This window comes from Helianthus annuus, chromosome 4 (assembly GCF_002127325.2).
Source record: "Helianthus annuus cultivar XRQ/B chromosome 4, HanXRQr2.0-SUNRISE, whole genome shotgun sequence".
Taxonomy (NCBI): Eukaryota; Viridiplantae; Streptophyta; class Magnoliopsida; order Asterales; family Asteraceae; genus Helianthus; species Helianthus annuus.
Genome location: NC_035436.2, coordinates 66,167,556 through 66,191,275, shown reverse-complemented (window position 1 = coordinate 66,191,275; position 23,720 = coordinate 66,167,556). Strand labels below are relative to the sequence as shown.

The 23,720-nt window shown below is 39.0% G+C and overlaps 1 protein-coding gene and 2 long non-coding RNA genes across 3 annotated transcripts; 1 reads left to right on the top strand and 2 right to left on the bottom strand.

Moving 5' to 3' along the window:
- Window positions 1–338: 338 nt before the first annotated feature.
- Window positions 339–1,975, bottom strand: LOC118491306. Its single transcript, XR_004891213.1, has 5 exons — window positions 1,939–1,975; window positions 1,764–1,841; window positions 1,474–1,528; window positions 1,211–1,329; window positions 339–465 (listed from the first exon to the last, which is right to left on the bottom strand). It is a non-coding gene; the product is annotated as an uncharacterized LOC118491306 (long non-coding RNA).
- A 4,405-nt stretch (window positions 1,976–6,380) lies between these two features.
- Window positions 6,381–6,959, bottom strand: LOC110934921. The gene is made up of 3 exons (XR_002588726.2): window positions 6,853–6,959; window positions 6,741–6,820; window positions 6,381–6,520 (listed from the first exon to the last, which is right to left on the bottom strand). It is a non-coding gene; the product is annotated as an uncharacterized LOC110934921 (long non-coding RNA).
- Window positions 6,960–19,327: 12,368 nt separating this feature from the next.
- LOC110933732 (cell surface glycoprotein 1-like) lies at window positions 19,328–20,988 on the top strand. Its single transcript, XM_022176938.1, has 3 exons — window positions 19,328–19,810; window positions 19,888–20,662; window positions 20,981–20,988. The coding sequence occupies exons 1-3, from the start codon at window positions 19,328–19,330 to the stop codon at window positions 20,986–20,988; spliced, it is 1,266 nt and encodes a 421-aa protein (XP_022032630.1).
- Window positions 20,989–23,720: the final 2,732 nt, after the last annotated feature.

Below are 23,720 nucleotides of genomic sequence, written 5' to 3'. Positions count from 1 at the left end.
TAATGTACTTCTGATAGAAAGGAACGGAGAAAAGAATGGTAATATTACCTTTTTCAAAAGAATGAATTGTTCTTAAAATCTGACCGAACTCACTAAGTGGCCAACTTGGTTCGCCCTAATGTAAGCAGCTCAAGAACGATCAACTGGACCAGTGCAGTAATGTTACCGTCGACAGTTTTTTAATAAGTCCGACATTATCCATTTTATGAAACTGTTATGTTACCGTAAACCAGTAATGTTACCGTAAAATCTGACCGAACTCACCTAAGTAGTCGCGATTCTCGAACCCAACATCACATCTGACGAAGACGAATCGTCTCCCTTAATTGGCGTGTGAGGCCCACGCATAATGCATTTGGCTTTTGCACCGTATTCCAATGTCGATATTGTCTTATGCATTTCCTTTGGATCCGGGCTTGCACATAATATCATAAGAATCTTTGACTTGTCACCTTCGAACGAATCCTGTTGACAAATAGCATTTAGTCACCCATCTAGCATACTCATACATAATATAGAGAGATGGCGTGAATAACATGCTGGGATTTTTTTTAAAGCAAGTTTGGGGCGGGTTGAACCCCCCCAATTTGAGGGACCAGTTATAAAAATTCTCATATTGTATGTGGGGGTTCTTAAATCCTAATTATGGCATGAATAACATGCTGGGATTTTTTTTAAAGCAAGTTTGTTTGTGAGTGCACAAATGAAAGCAAATTTTGCACACTAATCAGAAACAAATTTCACATCTTTTGCTTATAAGTTGTCTTTAAGCATATCCAGATGGCCTTTTTGTGAGCGGAGAATTTAAAAAGTATATGTACATGTAAATGGTTTGATGTAGGTTAAATAAGAAATTTCCCAACCTCTTAAATCTTTTTATTTTATGATATATTAGCTTGCTATTGTATATTTGTATTACTGTTTATAATGGTCAAAAAAGTCAATAAAAAGACACAAAAGTGTTTGCGGGTCAACCCAACCTGACCCAGTCCATTTTTGTACGCTAAAAAATTACGAACGGGTCAAACTGTAACCGGAGATTCTGGTAAGGCCGATTTAAACAGGCCAGAACAGGATGAGTTGAGCTTAAACAACCTTTTTTCCGTACTGCACATCGATAGTTTACATCTTTCTTATTAAGTGAGTTTTGAGTGTGTGTTTTGTGAGGCCCCAACAAACGAACAACTGTTATAAATCTAAAAGGGCTTACTTTCATAACAAAAGGCTTCTCTCACTGCATCTGTAGCATAATTTTGAGAATTATGGCAACTCACTCATTGGCTCGCTCAAGTTAAGTACGCAATTTGGCTCTCCTCATCTGACTTGAAACTATAAACAGCACACTTTAGATAAAGAAGTTGATGAAAGGTAAAAAAATATCACAATAAAATGATTCAGTATATTAAAATTAAATCAAAGAAGCATCAATAACTACTTGGAGAAATCTTCTAGATGTCAAATCCGAGAACTTACTCATATTTTCTATAAAGAAATCGCAACACAAATAGAGCTCCATAACTTGCTGGTCCTGTGTGAACACATAACAAGCTTGTTTTTAGGTTTGCACTCGAGCTCGTTTAAGCTCGGCTCGTTTCAAGCTTGTTTTCGAGCCGAGTTTGAGTAGCTCAGCGCATTTGCACCCCTAGTTAAAAAATAAGATAAATAAGTCCCAAAAAAGCCTAGAATATATTCAAATTCACAAATAATTATAAAAAAATAGGGTGGATAAGGGTGTATACCTCTGGTAAGGGAAGGGTGTATACCTCTGGTAAGGGAAGGGTGTATACCATTAGAAGACTGAAGATCACATATTACCCTGATAAAGATCAAGTAGACATTGACTGTGTACATCATAATATCACAGGTTATACAACTTAAGCTGGAAAAGTAAAAGAAGTATTGACATATCATATATGAAAATATAAACAACAGCAATACCTTCCGATCGGGTGGGTGGTGCCTTTTTCCATAGCAGTAGCAACGGCAAGAGCTTCTTTCTCACACGTCGTAATGCAACAAGAAGTGGTAGCTTCATGTCCGTGTATGGGCTCAATCGCTTTGCACATAAACTCCCCTGTCCTCAATGTCCTAGTCTTATCAAATGCAACGGTGTGACAGGAAAGAGTAAAAGATGTTGCCAGAAGGATCATCAAGAATGAAAGTAAAAGATGAACTTCCTGTTGCACACGCTTTTAATTTTACTATAAACTGGTCTATTGCCTCAGCCGTTTGGGGATCCACTTTCTGAAAAGAAAAATTGCAGCTTCTCAAAAGTGGTGATTCAATGACAAAATTAGCCATTGCAGGAGACTACATGGAGTAGCACGTAGAATTGATGTACTCCGGTTAGTACTTCTATGCAAAAGCACATGCTCTGAACTCCAACCATTTTTGTTTTGAATAATCTATTCACACAGTTAGGCATAAATTTAAAGCTATTATTACAACTGAAGCATAAATTGATTAAAAATCACTACTGAACTAAAACATAAATTCACGATTTTTGTTAAACAAAAGGATGAATTAAACATATATTTCATTACATCATTTCACGCATAAAAGAAGCTATGAATGGAGGTATATAAGGAAGACTCGTGTCATTTACAAACCAAACAAGCTATGAATACCTTATTTAATTCATGGGAGGGAGCAGGGTATTATGTTACTGTAATTAAACAAACGCATGGGTTGGGTCTCGAACTCTTATGTCCAACCTATGTTCAGCCGTTTGGAGTTAACAGTTTCAAAACTTAAAGTTCCAGTTTAATTTACATATATGCGGTGTTCATTTTTCATATTAAATCAACCAATGGTGGTCCTATTGGTTACCTTAATTGTTGGGCGAGACGAATCCAAAACAAATGATTTAGAACGTGTCGCTTGCTGGACTCTACGCTGCTGAAACCAACCGCCGCTTTGTCGTTCGCGGCTTTGAGCGACTTCGCAACAGTAACGATCACAATGGATACTAATCATTAACACCCCCAAGTCATATCTCGATACATACACAGTAGCGGAAAAACAAACAAACAAAACTCTATTTTTCTCATTGAAACATATAGTATGTTCAACTTGTGTAAACCAATATTAGATTGAGTAATCCTTTAGTCGCAGGAAACAAATTTAGGCCTATAGAAACATATGTCATGAACTAGATCATAATTAATACCTCGAATAATGGATAGTCGTCGGCGGTTGTGTCGAACAGTGAAAGAAGGCGATTCGAACAAACGGCGACAGTTCCAGGTGGTTGTCAAGGCGAGTGGTGGCTGTCAAAATTGTGGGGGTCGGTAAACAAAATTACAGAACAAAGTTTATAAGGAAGAAGAAAGTGATCTCGGTACCTATTCATGAAGAGGACACCGGTGGTGGCAAACGCAGGTGCAGTGGTATCAACGCTGCATTCCAACCGTGTTCCAACCGCCCTCCTGTGATGCTGCACCTACCAAAATCAGTGGCGGAACTAGAACATTAACTCAGCGGTATCCAAAAAAAATCATCGTGCAATCGTACAATATTAAAAAAACGACAATAAATAAATAAAGTAAAACAAATACCTAATAGATTTGTCCTCTTCTTTTTTCATAGCTTGGAATCGTTCCATCACATCGTCGTCTTTTACTTCACGTAAAAAATCCTTTTCGACCGCACAAACCAATAACCATAGCATTGTTCAAATAAATATTATGGGCCCATTCGATTGCGTAAAACGTCTTGACAAGCTTCAATTTCGAAAAACATCTTTCAACGGTTGCGGTTGCAACCGGTAAAAGCAAAGCTAGCTTCACTGCCCGATAAACTGAAGGACAAGAACTATGCGTTCCCGTTTCAACCATAACACGCGCAAGATCACTTATTTCATGCAAGTTTGTAAATTTATCATAATCGCTTATAGTGTGACGAAATGGGCAATTGGGATTTGAGCTTATTATTTTCAATTGATTGGTATCCTCGTAGTTGTGTCGTGTCGTGTCGTGCATTAAAACTTCAGGGCAATTGGGCAATTATTTACAATCTTTTATTATTTTGGGCTAACATATTAGGTAATTGGACTTATTATTTACCATCTTCAATTGATTTGGGCTAATATATTGGCAATTGGGATTTGGGCTTATTATTTTCAATTGATTTGGGTTTACAGACCTTTTTTAAGGGTGTCCTCGTAGTTGTTTAGGGGTATCCTTGGTATACAAACCGAATAAATATTTACACTACCAATAAAAAGTTGAGCCGTAGCCCGTGCTATGGCTCAGTATATATAAGGTACGCCACTGACCAAAATAGAGTCATGGGGTGATTGTAGATCTCTGATTTGGATTGAAACGCAAGTGATGGCAATGGGTGGTTTTGATAAGAGAAAAATAATGAGGAAGATCTTTGGAATTCCTTATTGAATGTGGCGACCTGATTAGAGTCTGTTGGCTTTTCTTGAGGGCCGAGAAGGAAGATATTTTGAGTGTGTGAGTGTAGGGTGTAGGTTTGGTTTACCATTATACCCTTCTAGTGTCTTAAAAATTTATGCTTTTGATAATTTTACCCTCACAAAACAAGCATTCATTAGTTGTACATATTGCATAAAATGATGGACGCCTTGTAAAATTACATGTGTGTACATCACTTTTCCTTTATATAGTACTAGTGGGAAACCCGCGCGTTGCAGCGGAGTCGAAAACACGTGGTGGAAACATGGGCATTATGATTGGGTTGTAAGTTTTCCCTATATTTGAGCAAACATAATATATAAAATGAAAAAAATAACAGAGCTCGCAAAATACATGGAAAAAGTTACTATAAACTTCAAGTTTTATTCAAAATCACCATTACATTAGTTTACACCAAAGGATTTAGCAAGCTGCTAGAGTAAGTGTAGAAAACTGAAACTATAGCAATCACCTTTTCTTCTTGTTTTCCCGAGTTGGAAGTTCATCGACACTTGATTCTTTTGCAGCATCTGTTTTTATATCTGCAGCCTCATTTTTAAGTACTGAATGGGTAGCCCTCCTGTTTGTCACAGGACTCGGTTTCTTGCTACTTTTATTATCATCATCAAGAACGCCGTTGACTTTCTGTATTTATCCACGAGTCCATCTGGTTTCATTTGTACTAACATCTGATGATTTACTTTTTGAGAAAAGAGACTTCTTCGTTTTGTCTTGGGTACCATTTCTAGAGACAGCCTCGAAACAACACTAAGTGTCGCATGAATCTAAAAGTGGGCATTAATAAAGGGGAAACAACAATGCTAAAACAAATCACATAACTTAACAAACTGTTAAACCTCATTTGAACTCTCCACTTACGACTTATTAGCACCAATAATAAAAACTGAACCCGAGACTTCAAAATAACTATAATTCTATTTTAGAAGACTAATAAAAAAATTCAAGTAGGATTCATATTAGTAATAACAAGCTTTGTTTTTGTTTAGAATTGAACTTTAAAACCTCATGGATGACCCGTACCCATTTGCTCTAGCTTTGACATGTACCCATGAAGTTAACCTACTTACAAGTTCAAAAAAATAATTAAATGTTCAGGAAAAATACACAAATGGGTGGTAGAATGATAGGTCAAAACGGGTAGTATTGTTGACAGAACTATAGAAAACGCCTTTTGTAGAAAAAATTAATAAATAAGAAGTGGGTTACATACGATTACCAAAAATATATTATTATTGATATAATCTAACTTTTAAATAAACACACCCTGCATAACTTTTGACTCATTCAGTCCATTTTATTGTAAGCTATATTATTTATATAATCACTGGATTAGAGAGTTACACGGATCACGTAGCTTGATACAAATATCTATATAGGTTGTATTCGGGTTCATTAATTCAACCCATCAACTTAACACTATTGTCACTGGACTATGAATCAGGGAATCAATTATTATATGCACATATGATAAACGACATTGATGTACAAATACCTGGAATGATTTTTGTATACATGAAGAAACCAGAATATGTTGTTAATGTCTAAAGCTTTCTGGAAGTGTTGATTCTGTAAAATATTCCTTTCTCACATCATCCGCCGGGCAAAACCGTACCTTTAAATGTTAAAAAGCATGAAAGGAAGGAGCACTAGTGCTAGTTACAGATGGCAATTATGACGCATTTACTTGTAAAATGGGTTGATTTACGTTACGCTCAATCTATAACGGGTCAAACCGGTTTATAAAAGGAAGCGGGCAAAAAGTCACCCAAAACGTATTTTAATGCATAAAACCTATAAACTTTTTGACCCAAAACAATTTTAATACTCGAGACGAAATGTGTACCGGTCAAGCGAACTTGGCTCGTTTAAATAATTACGGGTTTTGACCCATTACCCAACCCACCTAGTTCGCCACTTCTACTATTTTGTATGGAAAGACGGTGTAAAAAGTATACCAGAGAAGCATACGACTTTACTAAGGGCTTGGCAAACTGCCAAATTGGCTGAAATACAAACGGAGCTTCCACAAATAGCACTTGCCCCAACCGTCTCGGGTAATAATAATACAACACATCAAACTGTCAATATTCAAGGAAAACATTAGCTTTCAATATCCATAATTTTAATGCCAGGCATTCTGCTAGTCTCAGTTATTTAAAAATAATAATAATAATAATAATAATAATAATAATAATAATAATAATAATAATAACTACAATAAATAAGCTATTATCCGTTTATTTGTGAATAAGTTGATTTGGGTTATGTTTTATCTTTAGCGGGTCATTCATAACTTACCAAAAATGTCAAGAATTTAAGATCTGAATTCTTCAAACTAAATCCGTGAAGATCAAATATTCCAAGTATCTCTTCTTTACCTTCTAGAAGTCTCCAAGTATCTCTTCTTTACCTTCTGGAAGTCTACTCAATGCCTTCTCTAGCAAGAGTACTACACATTTTTGGTACTACACATATCATAAAAAATGACAATTATAATAGTGTCACTTGGCCCGTTTAAACCGTTCAATAGAAACTACTCATTTGACCCGTTCAATGAATAGTACCAATTTTTTACTATCACTTGTAACCCATTTCACCCGTCCAATAATTTGAGACTAAACGAACATTGAACTCATGTGTTAAGAAACTTATATTTTAACTTCTTTGACGACATAATTGAGGAAAAATGGCGCAAAAAGTGACCATTACATTAACCGGGCCTAGAGATAAGTGGACATTTTTTTTCTTTAACCGGTTCGGGTTTTTTTAAGAAGGATTAGAACCGGTTTTTAGCCAAAAATAATATGAAAAATAGAAAATGTCATTGCATGTATTACAAATATGATATTAAATAAGTTCCAGCAACAGATGTTCAACTTGCTACATTGGTTTTCAATATAAAATCGAGATACCTGAAAGGCGGGCAAGCCGTACAACCTCAAACCAACTTTGATCATCGCTCGTCGATCCATCCATCCACGTCTGGTGCTCATGGAGTCATGGACCCAAGTGAACCCTTGTGACGGTTCCACATCCTGCAGGGAACGATACATCAAGAAACACATCAATGCTTTGTTACGGCAATTCCCATAAAACATCCTTAACAAAACATTACCTTTTCTCCTACAAATATATCGAATCTTCCTTTAGCCATTGTCTTTAAGTGATTCTGTTTATACTATTATAACAGTTCTTGTTTAGTGTGGGTAAACCGAAAAGAAAAGTATACCAAGTAAGAACTAAAAAACAATAAGACCGAGTTAAATTCCAAAAGATTAAGAAAAAAATACATACCAATTTAAAGAAGAGACTGCCAATTGACCCCGGTAGCACAATTTTATAGCAAGAGACTAAATATTAAACAGAGATGATACGTTAAATCGAATTTTCAAACATTAGAAAAAAAACACCAATACACAGTTATAGAAATTAATAAGTAACACTCTTGAATCTATGATAAAGTCAAACTGATATGACTGAAATTATATAAAAAAACCTAGAACTATATCATAATATATGACTGAAAGTAAACTAAATTTGTGGCCATCTACATAAGCAATTACATCACCAGCCATTACCGGTACATTTGATGATGAAGGCAACAACGAAAAAATCTAAAAATTTGACGACATGAAAGTTTCATATGAAAATTTAAGGTAATTATTTTAGTTGAAGATAAACTGAAACCCAAAAACAATCTACCTAAGAAGAAAACCCGCGCTACAGCTGTAATGACAATCCACAGAAAAAAAACATCCTATTCAACAAATTCTTGAAATATATCAAACTCTCCGGTTGGGTATAAGGAAAGATCCTAATAGCTCGTTAATATGATTCTTTATCTACTTTACGTAGCAATATAAGTATAAAATTGAACATAGATTTTGGTATCATACCTTTTTCCCAATTGCAAGTTCGATCAAGAAACCTAAATGGGCCATCACACTCGCCAGCGGCATATGTTTTCCGACTCCATTATGGTCGATTGGAAAGCCCTTAGGGTGGAGCTCCACCGTAGACGTGACGTGACGTGAACCATTGTCGTCTGACTTGTTACGACGGCTGTTACTTGATTGATCTCTTCTACTCTGTGATGCTTCTATGCTAATGGAACCCTAATTTAATATATACCATTACGATGTTGACGATCCATAACATCACAGAGATTCAAGTGATCATGAAATTGGTATATAAAGAAACCCTAACCTGGAACAAGGAAAGGCAGAGACGATTGGGATTCACACGAATTGATTGTCGGAGGAGTTTTGTACCAGAATTCTCCAAGCGTCTTGAATTTTTAGACCATGTTCAAGTTTAGCCCCTCTAAATAGCTTGTTATATCTTGTATATGAAGAGAGTAGGGGTAGAGTTGGAATAGAATGGTAAAAAATTAGGTATTTAAACTTGACTTTTCGACTGACATCTTAAAATTTAAAAAAAATTACTTTTTTGTACATGGGAAATGTATTATATAGTATATATATAGATATATAGATAGATATAGATTATAGATATAGATTATAGATATATCAGATTCAATTGCCTATATCAATTTCTGTTTGGTTAAACAATAATTATTTATTCTTTTTAATATATTTTCTGTTTCTTTCATTTATATAAAATATGAGAAGAAGAAATGTATAGGATGTTAATATTCACTTCTTATGTTCTGTATTTTTAAGAAACTAGATTTATCGTCCGTCGCAATGTGAATGGGGTGTAAAACCGTGCCGAATAGTATCAATGCTACACTACCACCGGCGATAAACAATACTGAAGTTACGGCGTGTTAACATAAAGAAATTAGACTGTAACGTAAAACATAGAAAATAATAACTAAGTCAATTTAGGATTCGCATGTTGTAACGAACCTATCAAACGAGAAAAAAATAGACTATGTAAAAACGTTGAACCAATATTAACTCGCAAAATCTAGTACGAAGCGTAAAACGAAACATAAAAACGTTGAACCACACGTGCACGTTACGCCGCGTCAAATTGCAAAATTTAAAACGAAACGTAAAACGAAAAATCTGTGAAATATGAAAAGTATGAGGGACCAAAATTGAAAGTAAGAAAATTATGAGGTTAAATTGCAAAAGATGAAAACTTTTGGTTTAAAAGTACAAAGTCAAATAGATTTGAGTTAAAAGTTGTTAGGTCTAAAAATGTGAGACTGATGCATCAAATATACAAAATGAGAATGGCAGCATATCAACAGAGGATATCCAGAGCATATAACAAGAATCTAAGGACTAGAAGGTTTCAAGTTGGAGATTGGGTATTAAGGAAGGCTTTTCAGAATACTATTAATCCTGTTGATGGAAATTTAGCTCCTAAGTGGAAGGACCTTATGAGATTGAATCGGAATCCGGAAAAGGAGCATACCGACTTAAGAATATGAAGGGGGATGTACTACCAAGATCCTGGAATGCTATACACCTCAAAGCCTATTTTAAGTGAGTTTAGAATTTAATTTCTAACTCAAGATGGTATGAATTCAGTCTCTTTTAAATACAATTCTATTTATTTTACCTGAACCCAACACTGACTTAAGCATCGGAGGGGTGTTAGCCAAGCTAACACCCACCTTAGTTTAAGGTTGTTTTGCAGAATATGCGTCGGGATACAACTCCAGGATATACATTTAGGATAATTCGAAAGATTAGAGAATTGGCCCCCTCTCTCACGTTTAAGGGATCCTGATCCCTTCACAGGTTTAAAGGTATTCACCTTTCTCTCGAATTGGGTTTAAACACCCCGCCTGGAGCGCAAGTTATCCAGTGATAGTTCAAGATAGCGGGACCAGTCCATGTAAATGTGACAACCCTCACAAATCCAGGTATCCGTACAATTAATTAATATTTAATTAGTGCTTAATTACTGTGCTTGATTACAATTGTGATTAAACTGCTTTCTGTTTTCTGATACATACATACTCATGCATCACATTTTATACTGTCACTCCATTTATTACACACAAGCGATAGTGACAAACTTGATGCACAAAGCACAGTTAGCACAGTGAGCTGATAACCCAGTAAACATGCTGACAATGCCAGCACTAAACAGACATTGTTTTGAGGCCAGAATGAGCCAGGAATAGAATACTACACTAGTAGTGAGTGTAGGGAGGTGAGGATCATAAAACTGCGTCACTAAGAGATAGTTATAATGACCGGAAGTGCCTAAAACATACTTAAAGTGCAAAATTCTGCACTAAATACCAAAATTCAGCATTTGACAATGCTAGTAAAGTGCAAAAACTTGGTAAAATAGTCCTAGATATTTTCCAAAGTGTTGGGAATTTAATGTGTTACTAAAAACAATATAAAAGACACTTTAAAGCTTTATTAAACACATTAACGGATCAACATCCAACCGAACAACCGGACTTTACCCGGAACATAAAAATACTGCCAAACACATTGTTTTTACTTTTTTGAGCTAGTTAGGGTCCCCGAACACCCTAACACCCCTTATATTAGATAACACACTAATATCCTAACTAAAGTCCTAACTAAAACTAACTAGATAGTTACCATCACATTACAACCCAACCCCTACACCCCCCCCCCCCCCATGCGACGGTCACCACAAGGGTGACCCACCCTCGCCTTTCTTTGATTATTTTAATGGTACATGTTGGTGGATTAGTAGCATTTTACATGTTGGTTAATAGGGAGATTGGATTATAAATTAACACATGAGGCATAACCATTTCATTCTAACACCCATCAAACAACAACTTTCTCTCCTTCCCTCCTTCACCACCTACGGCCGCCACCACCACACCCCACTACCACCACCATCAAGTCTTGTTCAATCATTTTACATACACACAAAGGAGCAAGGAGTCCTACAACTAAGCTTGGTGCACTCGGAATGTCACACCCCAACCGATGGCGGAATCATCGGGGCATGGCACTGAGCGAAACAGATTGTCCAGAAGTTTCCATAACAATTATCATTACTATTCAGTTTAAATAACACGTCCCATACCGTGTCCCAAATAACAAACAAATTATTAAAGATAACAACTAGTCAAATATTCTGTTCCGACAACTCAGATTTAAATAAGACAAATAAATATTGTTCAAATGCTCCTAAAGACCCAGCCTGACAAGATCTACAGACAACTATGCTCTAGTTGCTTTTTCCTGACAGACAACTATTTGTTGAGGGCCTCTAGAGCTTTATTCTAGCCTCGCTTTCCTAGCAAGCAAACATCTTAAACATCTGTCACATACGTTACAATAAAGTCAATACATATAATGTAAAGGTGAGCATACAAGTTTGATAATAGCATATAAAGTTCGAAATAGTTTACGCATAACCAGCACGTACACAGAGGAAAACGAAGCATGTTAATTATCGACATGGACCTATCGATACCAATGACTGCGGGTTGACCGTCCGAGACGGTTCGCAATACATGGTTACCACCGTAATCCGTGCAAGTAATTGTCCTTAACAACCCCCGTGTGAACGGGTGCTGAGTCCAAACTATAGTACTACGTCGTTAAGGCAGGTAGACAACATTCCACGTGTAAACACAATCAACAAGCATTCATTTAGTCACGTAATACATGCATATTGGTTAGCGTTCAAGTAGTTTGAGTAGTGTGATCGATTGTGTTTTGATAATAGTAACGTATGTAACACCCAAAAGTGTCGAAAGCAAAAATGTCACACCCCCAAAATCCCACACGCGGAGTACCACCGCTTGGAGGTGTGATGTGACCAGGATCAAGCCATCAATCATATCAAACATAGCATTTAAGTGTAAAAGTAGAAAATGTATTTCATCGTGACATGACTGATGTTCATAACCAAACATTATTTAAGTAGCGGAAGCATAATAATGAAATCCCAAAATAAGTTATAAGTTCAAATATCGTTCACGATCCGTATCCCACAACGACCTGCTCCTCCCTGTGCAAGCTCCATAATGTACCTAAGGTCCTGCAAGGCATGCAGCAGATAATCAACAACTAGTTGAGTGAGTTCACAGTTAACAGTTCAGTAATAGTATAATGTGAGTAGCGTTTTGTTCGTTTGTTAAGTCATGTATCGTTTAGTTCGTATCGCAGCCTCCCAGGCAGGTGTGCGAAGATATTAGGGGATGTTCCTCCCGAGTATTCTAGACTAGGTTTGTTTGTATCGCGGCCTACCAGGCAGGTGTGCGAAGATTAGCGGATTTCAGTTCGCGGCCTTCCTAAGGCAGGTGTGCGAAGTCAGTCATAATATCGCGGCCAACCCTTGGCAGGTGTGCGAAGATCGTTCAATAAGTGTTACTAGTCTAGCAGTAGGTTCTATCATCTATGTATGTACAGTAAATCATTAAATCCTCATTCCCACCCTGGGAACCCCATGCCTTGGCTTGTGTGAACTCACCTTGGGTTGCTCGGCAGATACACAGAAAGTACAGGTAAGCTAGTAAGTGGTCAACCACGTCCTATCATGGTTATTATACAAGTCAGGTTCGTATATAGCACGTATGTTCTACACGTATTGTATCAAGTATGATCATGGCAAATCACATAAACGTATCAGCAATCCAATAGAAACAGATAACAATTCTAAGTATTCGGCCCAAACAATTGGGCTGTAACAGTGCAGGTCCAATAACAAGTATTATCGGTCTCGAGTCGAGACTATCGGTCTCGAGTTATGCTGGTGTCGAGATCTCGAGTCGCAACAGGGGTGTTACTGAGTCGCAAGAGAGCTGGTCTCAGTTTGTCATGGTCCAGTCGAGACTGTTCGGTCTCGAGTCGCAACTGGACCCGCAACCTCGGTCTCGGCTGGTGCTGCTGTGTGTCGCTGTGAGGTCTCGAGTCGAGACTGAAGGTATCGACTCGCAATCTGTGTCGCAACAGAGCATGTGACAACTTTCCATCATTTTAGTCAATTAATTCCGTGATTCAAGCTAACAACTTAGGCAGTTTCGGAAACAGATCAATCACATAAATTTATTAACAGTTTCATATTATCAACAGATCATGTTCATATCAATTTCATATTATCATCATCAATCTATGATCATGCCTTCTAACCATGCCTAACAATAATCGAATACTATACCATAGCAATCAATTTACACACAATAGTTCCGGATCAGAACTGACTTCAAAACATGCAGCCGATTTTATTCATATATCCAAATCTGTTCTACATCATACGTAATCAATTCGACTCTATGCATACAAACGATTTTATGAACAGTATGAACAATCATAAACAATCATGTTAGCAAAATCCTAGATCATGGAAATCCGATTAATCATAACATCACCTAAACATATAAAACACAAAGTCATGGATATCATACTAACCGAGATAGAGAGAGGAGGATTCGGATTCAAAGTAACAAGGATGTTCGGCGGTTCTTCGGTTCCGAGTCGAGAGAGAGTTTGTGTGTGCTTGATTGCCAAAGTTGTGAAAACTAAACCCTAAGAGATGTATGTAATCATATACGTGTGGAAAAGGATGTGGGCCGAAACCCCACATGGGCCACCTAGTGGTCTCGAGTCGGACATGTGTGTATGTGGGCCGAAGAATGTTTTATGAAATCAGCTAAGTGTTCGGTCCAAGTAACTTATACACGTTCACATGAAATCGTATAGCACGTAACATTCAATCAATCAGCGTAATCACGTAATCACAAATAGTTCAACAGTTACACGTAATGTAAGAGACGGTAAAGTACGAGTTGTCACATTATCCCCAACTTAAAAGAAATTTCGTCCCGAAATTTGGTACGCACTCACTGAGGGAATTTGATAAGTTGTATCGTTCATTCACTGGTTTTCCTGGGGTGTCACAAAAAAGGGATCGAGTATACTCACTGCGATTGATTGATGGATTGAAGGGAGCGCTTGAGAGTGGGGTTAGCCTGAATAGTTCGGTAGTATAACGATGAGTAACACGTAGAATGGAATGAGTGTAAGTGGGTCGGACAGCCTGGTCGATCGAACACTAGGTTCGATCGAACGGGTTGTTCGTTCGGCTAGACAATCCGTTCGGACAGTCCGTTCGATCGGCCGGTAGGTTCGATCGGCTGGACTGTTCGAGTGGATTGTTTCTTCCTTTGAGTAAGATGTGTTTGTGTGTGAGGATTTGAACTTTTGAAGTTTTCGTTGTAGTATTTGAGGACACTGAAGTGCTCTTACCTTTCAGGTCGATCGATCGAACGGTCTGTTCGATCGGCCGGCTCAACGATCGGTTAGGAACTTCAGTAGTAGTCTTCAGCAGGATGTCACTCAATCGAACAGCCTACTCGATCGAATAGTATGCTCGATCGGGTGGCATTCCTATACGACAAACGAATTGAAAATCGACTAAATGTTGAAGCATAGTATCTCATGATCCGAGGAGTAATGTTGACAAACAGCTGTTCGATCGAACATCATCTCGTTCAATACTATACTTCATGAAATTGTCAAAGTGCGGGGCCATATGCTAGCCGATCGGCTGGCCTGGTCGATCGGCTGGCATGTCCGATCGGTTGGGCTGTTCGTTCGAATAGCCTAACCGTTCGGCCAGCATCCTGACCTGGTCGGCCTGTTCGTCTAACACTTGTTTGTTCTGATTATTTGGCGTTATATTGAGGTAGTTTGACAACGAGCTTAACTAGGGAACCTTCGTTCTTAATTGTTCCTCCTGCTCGGACAGGAATCACCCAAGTCCGGCCGGTGAACGGTTCGGAACTACGGCTTAACGTTTAACCTGAAGTCGGTGAACCTCGTAGATAGAACCCGGATCTTGAATCACACAACCATTGGAATGATTAGTGAGTTGGTTCAAGCTCCGTTTCTACCGGTTTGAAGGCATTGAGTGTAAAAGAGTTGAAAGAAAGTTGGAATTCCTTCTTTCAATTCTTCACATCATGTAAATGTTTAGATCTTTGATAGATCTTAGCTTGTTTATGTGGAAATCGGTTAGATCCAAGCTATTCATGGTGGATTAGAGCCAAAACTTGATGTTCTTGAAGAACACCATGATGACAACATCCAAGGATGCTTAGATCTTGGTGATTTCACGGTTAGAAATCAATATTTGAAAGATAGAAAGGTGTAGGAGCATGTTTTGATCAAGAAAGTACAAGATTTAGGACGAAAACTTACCGGAATCGGAAGAAATCTGAGAAAGGAAGAGGAGCACGAGCTGGTCGGTCAGAGCTTTCCAAAAGTGGTAAAGAGTGACAATGACAGCCCTATTTATAGGCTCCAAAAAAGGAAAGGGCTGACCGATCGGCCAGGCTTCCCCGATCGGACAGTCTGTTCGATCGGCTGGGCTGTTCGATCGGCTGACAACCTGATCGATTAACAGCCAGGTTCGAGGTTTCGGTGTGACGATTTTTTGATATTTCGGTTTCGTTTGAAGACGATACGAGTACGATAGAGTTCCCTATTCAAAATACTTTTAATCCCAACCACTATATCTAACATACAATCATCTACACTTCACCCTATCCTTACGTTACCATTCGTCATAATTCGATTTTGGTTGCATTCGATTTGAGTTTCGAGTTTCGATTCGAGTTTCGATTGATTCGATTGAATACCACACAATACATAAAGTAAGCACGCACAGGTAACACATAAGGCACACACGCACGTATAACAACCAAGGTTCGCGTAATTCGAGATTTGAGTTCGATGATAGTTAGATCGGTTTGATTACTGATTGGTTAACTTTATCGCATTGTTACTTCCGACTATTCACAGTCGTAAGTCGGTTCGCGTCGATCAAACATTCGATTACTTCGATTCTTTCTTGATTACAACACTTACTCCACATAATACAAATAAAACATAAAATAGACTAATTATAGTCAAAGAAAGTCAAATTTGACTTGGACTTTGACTTTGACTTTGACATTCGAAAACACGGGGTGTTACACGGAAGCTCAAGGACCACCCTAGTTTTCTTTTATCCACCGCTTTTACGCCTTGTTTCTCCCCTAGCCTTGTGCTAGTAGTAAGTGCTTAAAAACTTCATCTTGTTCATATTTATAGTGGTTAATAGATGATTGAATGGTGAAATGTTAAGAAACACTAAAGAACATAATCTAGTCTTGAAACATAAAGGATAAAAGGTGGATAATGAATGAAGTATGGTTAAATGATGTTGAAATGATGTTGATCTTGTGTTGTTATGATTATTAGATGATGTTAGTTAGTAGAAATAAGATGGTTCATCATCTAGGCTTGCTAGATCATGTTCAAGAGCATGAACTAGTAAGATGTAAATGTTAGAGTTATGGAGGATGATGAAACCATCCATACATGAATTTGAACTTGAATAAATATAAGATTTCTTGAAAAATAAAGATGTAAACTTGTAGATCTAAAGATCTATGAGTGGGTTTTCGGAAGAACCAAGTGAAAAATACTAGTTTTGTTAAAACCCGGATCTTGTATGAACTAAAAGCATTCTTGGTAAATAAACAAGTATATGAACACTTGTGTAACAAGAAAATTTTAACGAGGAAACATTTTTGTAAATCATGACTAGAAGTTGTGAACTTCAAATTCTTTAAAAATAAAGTTTTTAAGAAACTAATCATATTTTGAAAGATAACATGACCTACTAAACATGTTAGTGATTTACTACATATTTTTACAAACCTTCAAGTTCATGAGATTTATGATTTAGGCTCATTTTTGTCAAGTTTGATGATTAAAGATTGTATATTGTTGATTGGTAAATTGTGTGAATGATTTTACAAAAGAAAATGGTATGCTAAAAAGCATAGACACCTCCATTTACAGAGGAAACTCTGGCGAAATTTTTCTAGAATTACAACACTTAGAAATATTTTTCTAACAAATGTTTACAAATATATTTTTAACATGATTTTCAAAATAAACTTTGCCATGATCTTTATTACAAAAATTACCAAGTATCGGAGGTGGATTTTTGTAAATAAAACTTGATAAATATATATTTAGAATATATATTTTATAATAAAACGCTTGTGTGATTATGTGATTATTTTGTGAACTAGATATATATTATTTTTAGGGTGAAAATAGTATATAACTTGAAGATATTATGGAATTTCAACTCCAAAATAATACTAACGCTCTCACAAAATAAATATTTAAGTTTCACCGGTATTGCTATTACAACGCGAACTCTAAAACGTAACTTATGTATATTTTGGAAAGTACTCTCGTACGTATATTTTGATAAAGTATTATTTTGGAAAGAGTATGAAGTAAAATATAATATTTTTGGGAAAAATATATATATTTTGGAATTAAAGTATTTTAGACAAGTGATAAAAATATATTTTCTAAGTGAGACTTAAAAATATATTTTCGGAATTATAAAGCATACATGTATTATTACCCACATCCTTGGGAAGGAATATACTTATAAAATAAATAAGAAGTGTGAATACGAAATAGTTACCTAACTATTTCTCCAAAAACGTTAAACCCTAAGCCAAGGCACGGCCATCCGTCTAATAGGCATTAGTACGTGTAGGTCGTCACGTAGTAGGTTGAGTTGGGATCGACTATTTCACGAGATGCACTTCTGTGAGTTCATGTCCCCCCTTTTTCCCTTTAATGTTTTCAGTTTTATACTTCGGGGGTGAAATACATGCGGCAATTATTACAAACATTTATTACATGGTATGGTTAGCGTAGGGAGGGTTTATACTACTAGATCATGTGAGGGGTGGGTACAACACTCGAGGCCATTAATCCTCGTTGTAGGACCGAGGGACACAAGAGTGATAGATCTATTTGGGTGTAGCGAGCCCACACCCGTGAGGCCGGGGAGGCCCACACCCGTGAGGCCGGGGAGGCCCATAGAGGTGACTGTGTCTTACAGCCGAAGCTCGATAACAAATTTGGTAGGTTTGAGTTTCCCTGCACTTTCTCACACATACTAGTGGATTTGCAACCCATTGGTGATCTCTTTTTCCTTATTGCTACATACCAGGGACTTTTATACATACTTTAAAGGTTTATACTTACTCACTTTTACATGAACTCGCTCAACTTTTTGTTGATTTTTCAAACTATATGTATTTCAGGAAATTAAGGGATCTGGCAAGGTATGCATTGTCGTCAAGCTGCGTAGGAAAAATGATGTCATTCGAGTTTAGGAAAAGTGATCTTTTCCTGGACGGCTCACAAGTCTTAAACTGTGTTTTATTCATGTCTTTGGTCATGTCGTATGAACAAGATTTTTAATTATGTCATGTTGTAATCCGTTGCATGTGTCGACTCTTTAAACAATGTTGTTGTGTTAACTTTTTTTTAAACTTGTTGAATGGATGAACATCATATGTTTTAATTAATATAGCATTGTTGTGATTATGCTAAGGTATTAAGAAGTCACACCAAATAAACCCACGCTTCCACAAATGCCAGGGTGTGACAGCTTGGTATCAGAGCATAGATCATAGCGAACTAAGATTCTTTCTCGAGTCTAGACTATGATCACTAGGGCTCTCACGAAAACATTTTTACATTGCATACATTATACGTCCAGATCCAGGATACAAAACATTTTTACGAACAAAAAGTACGAGCACTTTTTCACAATTTATGGTTCAGTCTGAGGGACTGAGGGAGTTCAGCCCTAGAGGCTGGGGAGGTTCAGTCATGAAGACTGAGGGATCCAATCTTTGAGATTGGGGAGGTTTTGGTCTTAGAGGCCAGGGAGTTAGTCTGAGAGACTAGGATGTTCAGTCTGAGAGGCTGGGAGGGTAGTCTAGTAAGACTAGGATGATTACTTGTTTGCTTTATTGTGACTAACGTGTTTATTTGACTTTATGATTGATATATGTGCATATATGTGATTGTGTTACAGACATTACGGTTTCATCGTCAGACACAGGGATATCCGACTCGCTAGACCCCATGGCGATCGTATCAGATGACGAGATTCCGTCGGAGCGAGAGGTCTACACATCGGACACCACCAGCACTGACGACGATGACTTCCAGCCGTTCGCGCTACCTGATGTCAGAGTTGAGCCTGCTGATGGCCTTCCTGCCGGGGATTTACCACTCACGGTGATCCCTGCTCCTATACCGCTTGCTGCTTACCCAGTAGTAGATATGCCCCTCGATGTCGTTTCTGACGATGACATCGATCTGTTTGAGGAGGATTCGCCTGAGGCTGACTATGAGGGCGGGGCCCCTATTGCTGCTGATGTTATTCTTCCCATCGATGATGCCCCTATGGAGGAGCTTCCTGTTGGTTCACCTGTCCCGAACTCATTGGAGTCTGTGGCGTCTGCATCTTTACACGACCATGGAGTGCAGCCTCACTCTTCTGACCCTGACATGGCGATGTCAGCTGCACCCGGTCCATCGCATGAGTTCGAGTTCGACCATGAGGTTGATGATGATTTGGATCCAGTCTTTCCCCTGATTTCGATCCTGACCACGATATTGAGTTTATTCACATGGATCAGCCCCTAGAGGCACCCGTAGCTCCTATCGATCCTTTGTTTGACATCCCTGCTGATTTCGATATGGATCTTGTTGACCTGGAGCCTGTTGTGGCCCTAGAGCATGTAGCTGCTCCTGATCCTGCATTAGAGCATGACCCTGTTCATGATGATGCACCAGCCATTGCACCCTTTTTTGATGATGTACCCGTTGCTGACGTTCCTGTTGATGCTCCACTCTTGATAGAGGATTCTGTTGTTGCACCATTTCCTGATCCTGTGCCGGTGATGTTTGACCGTGCACCTTTTGCTACTCATGTAGATCCACGTTACGCCGACACCCGTAACGGGTGGATCGATGACGATTATCCACCATTTGTATTCCCTGTTACACCCCTAGTAGCACCCGTGTCTGCACCCACTGATGTTCCTTTGTTTCCCACACTCACCACGGATGTTCACCGCACTGATCTACCTATCACGTTCCTTCAGGACATACCGCCGCCCCGTCCTGGAGAGGGGTCATCTAGGCAGCCGCCTATTCCTGTTCCACCCATGCTATCATCATCTTTACCATTCACATCTCAGTTTCCTTCTGTTGCACCACCTACTGCACCATCGTTCATGCCATCGAGCGAGCCATTCTTATGGACTACGCCCCCTATCATGCCACTATCTGACCCGTACCACTCGTACCATGTTGGGTACTCTACGAAGGACATCCTTACATCCTTGATGATGCAGCAGGATGCGTTGACACGCCGTATTCAGGATTTGGAGAGAGCTCCACGTCCATCCTGTCATTGTCAGACCCCATCGGCAGCATCGCACCCTCCGCGACCACTTTCCTCCGACTCAGACGCTCGCTTTTGGACTTCTGAGCAGCAGATAGCATATGTGTTGCGCGTCTGTCGTGCTTTAGAGGAGGACTGGTTACATATGCGTCGCTTGCTCTTTTCTCATTTTCCTCCTCCTCCTCTCCTCCATCAGCATAGGCATTTTGACTCGATGTAGGTAGACTTTTGGTGAGAAGACCACGATTGTCCCGATTATATAGCATCTTGAAGACCGCATTTTGATGACATGACTTTTGATATTTTGTATTTGGTTGTTGTAGCTGATTAGATAGTTCGGACAAGGGCGATGTGGCCCTTTGTCACTGTTGATGTACGATACAGTTATAACACTTGTAAACATTACATTGTGGTCTTGATTTTATGATAGTGCAATCGCAGTATTCTCATTATATGTGATGTTGGATTGATTATTTTAATAACATGAGATGCTATGTGTTTGATTTATTTATAACATGAGATGTTATGTGCTTAATGAATGTTATTACATACGCATACTATTTATTTACTATGACCTGACCAACGTGAAACGTCTTTTAGAAGATGCCTCCAAGACGTGACCCGCGCATGCCCAATAATGAGGCAGAACTCCAAGGAATCATTGTCGCAGCTATCGCGCAATACGCTGCCTCTCATGCAGAAACGAGTGGAAATATCTCGCACAACCACGGCAATAACAATCCACCCAATGGTAATGTTAAGTCGTTTGAGATATACTATGATACATTTGGATATTCATAGCACGTTCGCTAATACCATACGTAAATTCTAACGTATGTGCAGGGTGCACTTACAAGCAATTCCTCGACTGCAAGCCCGTGAACTTCGATGGCACCGGAGGTGCTGTTGCGTTTGTTAGATGGGCTGAGAAGACTGAATCTGTCCTTAGAATGAGCAAGTGTGCTCCCGAACAACAAGTGACCTACATCTCAGGGCTATTTCTGGATGGAGCCCTATCTTGGTGGAATTTGCAAGTGCAAACTTTGGGTGAAGCTGCTGCTTATGCGTTATCATGGAATGAGCTGAAGGAGCTCATGAGAAGGAAGTACTGCTCGCGTGCTGAAATTCAGAAGCTAGAAACTGAGTTCTGGCACCTGAAAATGGAAGGTTCCAAGATTGCTGAGTATGTTCAGAGACTTCACGATTTGTCCCATGTAGTGTCGTACATGGTCACACCGGAGTTCAAACGTATTGAGCGCTTTATCTGGGGATTGGCACCTCAGATCATGAGTATGGTTACTACGTCCAAGCTTGCAACAATCACAGAAGCCATTGATCTCAGTGTGGCTCTTACTGAGGAAGCTATTCGATTGAACAAGTTTTCAGTGTCTGAGCAGAAGAAGAAAGAGACTCATGTGGAGTCGTCTGGCGAAAACAAAAGGAAGTTTTCAAACTTCAAGCAAGGTACAGGTAATGTAATCAAGAAGGGTGAATCAAGCACACCGGCCAGAGCTGCAACCGATGTTGAGAACAGAGGAAGAGGTTATATGGGCACTCTGCCCAAGTGTAATACGTGCCAGCGCCATCATACTAGCCAATGCAGATTGAGGAAGTGTGAATCATGTGGAAGGAACGGCCACACGAAGGATACGTGTTGGGCCGGAACTGGCGTTGGGCGTATTGGTAATCGAGGTTATGGGAATGGTAATGGGAACCGCCAGCAAGGAGGAAATGGCGGAAATGGAAACCGTGGAAACAATGCAAATCAAGCTGGGTATGGAAATCGTAACCACAACAACACTCAAGCTGGAAACGGAGGTGGTAATGGTCAAGGACCAGGCTGTTTTAATTGTGGAGAAGTTGGGCACTTTAAAAAGGAATGCCCAAAGCTGAATCAAGCCCGTGGTAGAGTGTTTAACATTGGAGCGAGGGAAGCGCGCCAGGATCCCAACGTTGTCACTGGTACGTTCCCTATAAATCAACGTTTTGCATCTGTTCTGTTTGATACTGGTGCCGACTATAGCTTTGTATCGTTAGAATTTAAGAGCATGCTTGGGTTAACCACTCGTAAGTTAGATGTACCGTACTCAATTGAACTGGCTAACGGAAAGCTAGTTGAAGCCAATGAAGTTGTTCGAGGATGTGTAATTGAACTGGGAGAACGCGAGTTCACCTTGGATCTACTACCAGTCAAGTTGGGAAGCTTCGACGTGGTAGTAGGGATGGATTGGTTGTCAAACAACAAAGCCGGGATTGTTTGTCACGAAAAGACCATTCGCATCCCAACAGAAGATGGAGAGACGATTGTAGTTCATGTAGAAAAGCGCGATACGCCTCTGAGAATCATTAGCTGTCTGAAAGCTAGAAAGTGTCTATAGAAGGGATGTGTTGCCTTCTTGGCACACATCGTGGATAAAGAAGCTGTTGAGCTGAAGATTGAAGACATCCCGGTGGTAAAGGAATATCCTGAGGGCTTTCCAGAAGACTTTCCAGGATTACCGCCGCAGAGACAAGTCGAGTTTCACATTGACTTACTTCCAGGTGCCGCGCCTATGGCTAAGGCACCCTATCGACTTGCACCTTCAGAGATGCAGGAGTTGTCGACGCAGCTCCAGGAGCTGTTAGACAAGGGATTTATCAGACCAAGCTTCTCACCTTGGGGAGCTCCAGTTTTGTTTGTCAAGAAGAAGGATGGTAGTTTTCGTATGTGCATCGACTATCAAGAACTGAACAAGTTGACTATCAAGGATATATATCCTCAGCCAAGAATTGGTGACCTATTCGATCAGCTGCAAGGTTCAAGTTTCTACTCAAAGATCGATTTGCGATCAGGTTATCATCAGCTGAGAATACAAGAGGAAAGTATTCCCAAAACTGCTTTTAGAACTCGTTATGGACATTACGAGTTTCTGGTGATGCCGTTTGGTTTGACAAACGCGCCAGCCGTTTTTATGGATTTAATGAACCGAGTTTGTAAGCCGTACCTCGACAAGTTCGTGCTTGTGTTCATCGATGATGTTTTGATCTACTCAAAGACGGAGGACGAGCACGAACAGCATTTAA

Coding starts and splice junctions, on each gene's coding strand:
- LOC110933732 (XM_022176938.1), top strand. CDS start 19,328: ATGGCGATCGTATCAGATGACGAGATTCCGTCGGAGCGAGAGGTCTAC. Junction 19,811..19,887: donor AGTTCGAGTTCGACCATGAG/GTTGATGATGAT, acceptor CACATGGATCAG/CCCCTAGAGGCACCCGTAGC.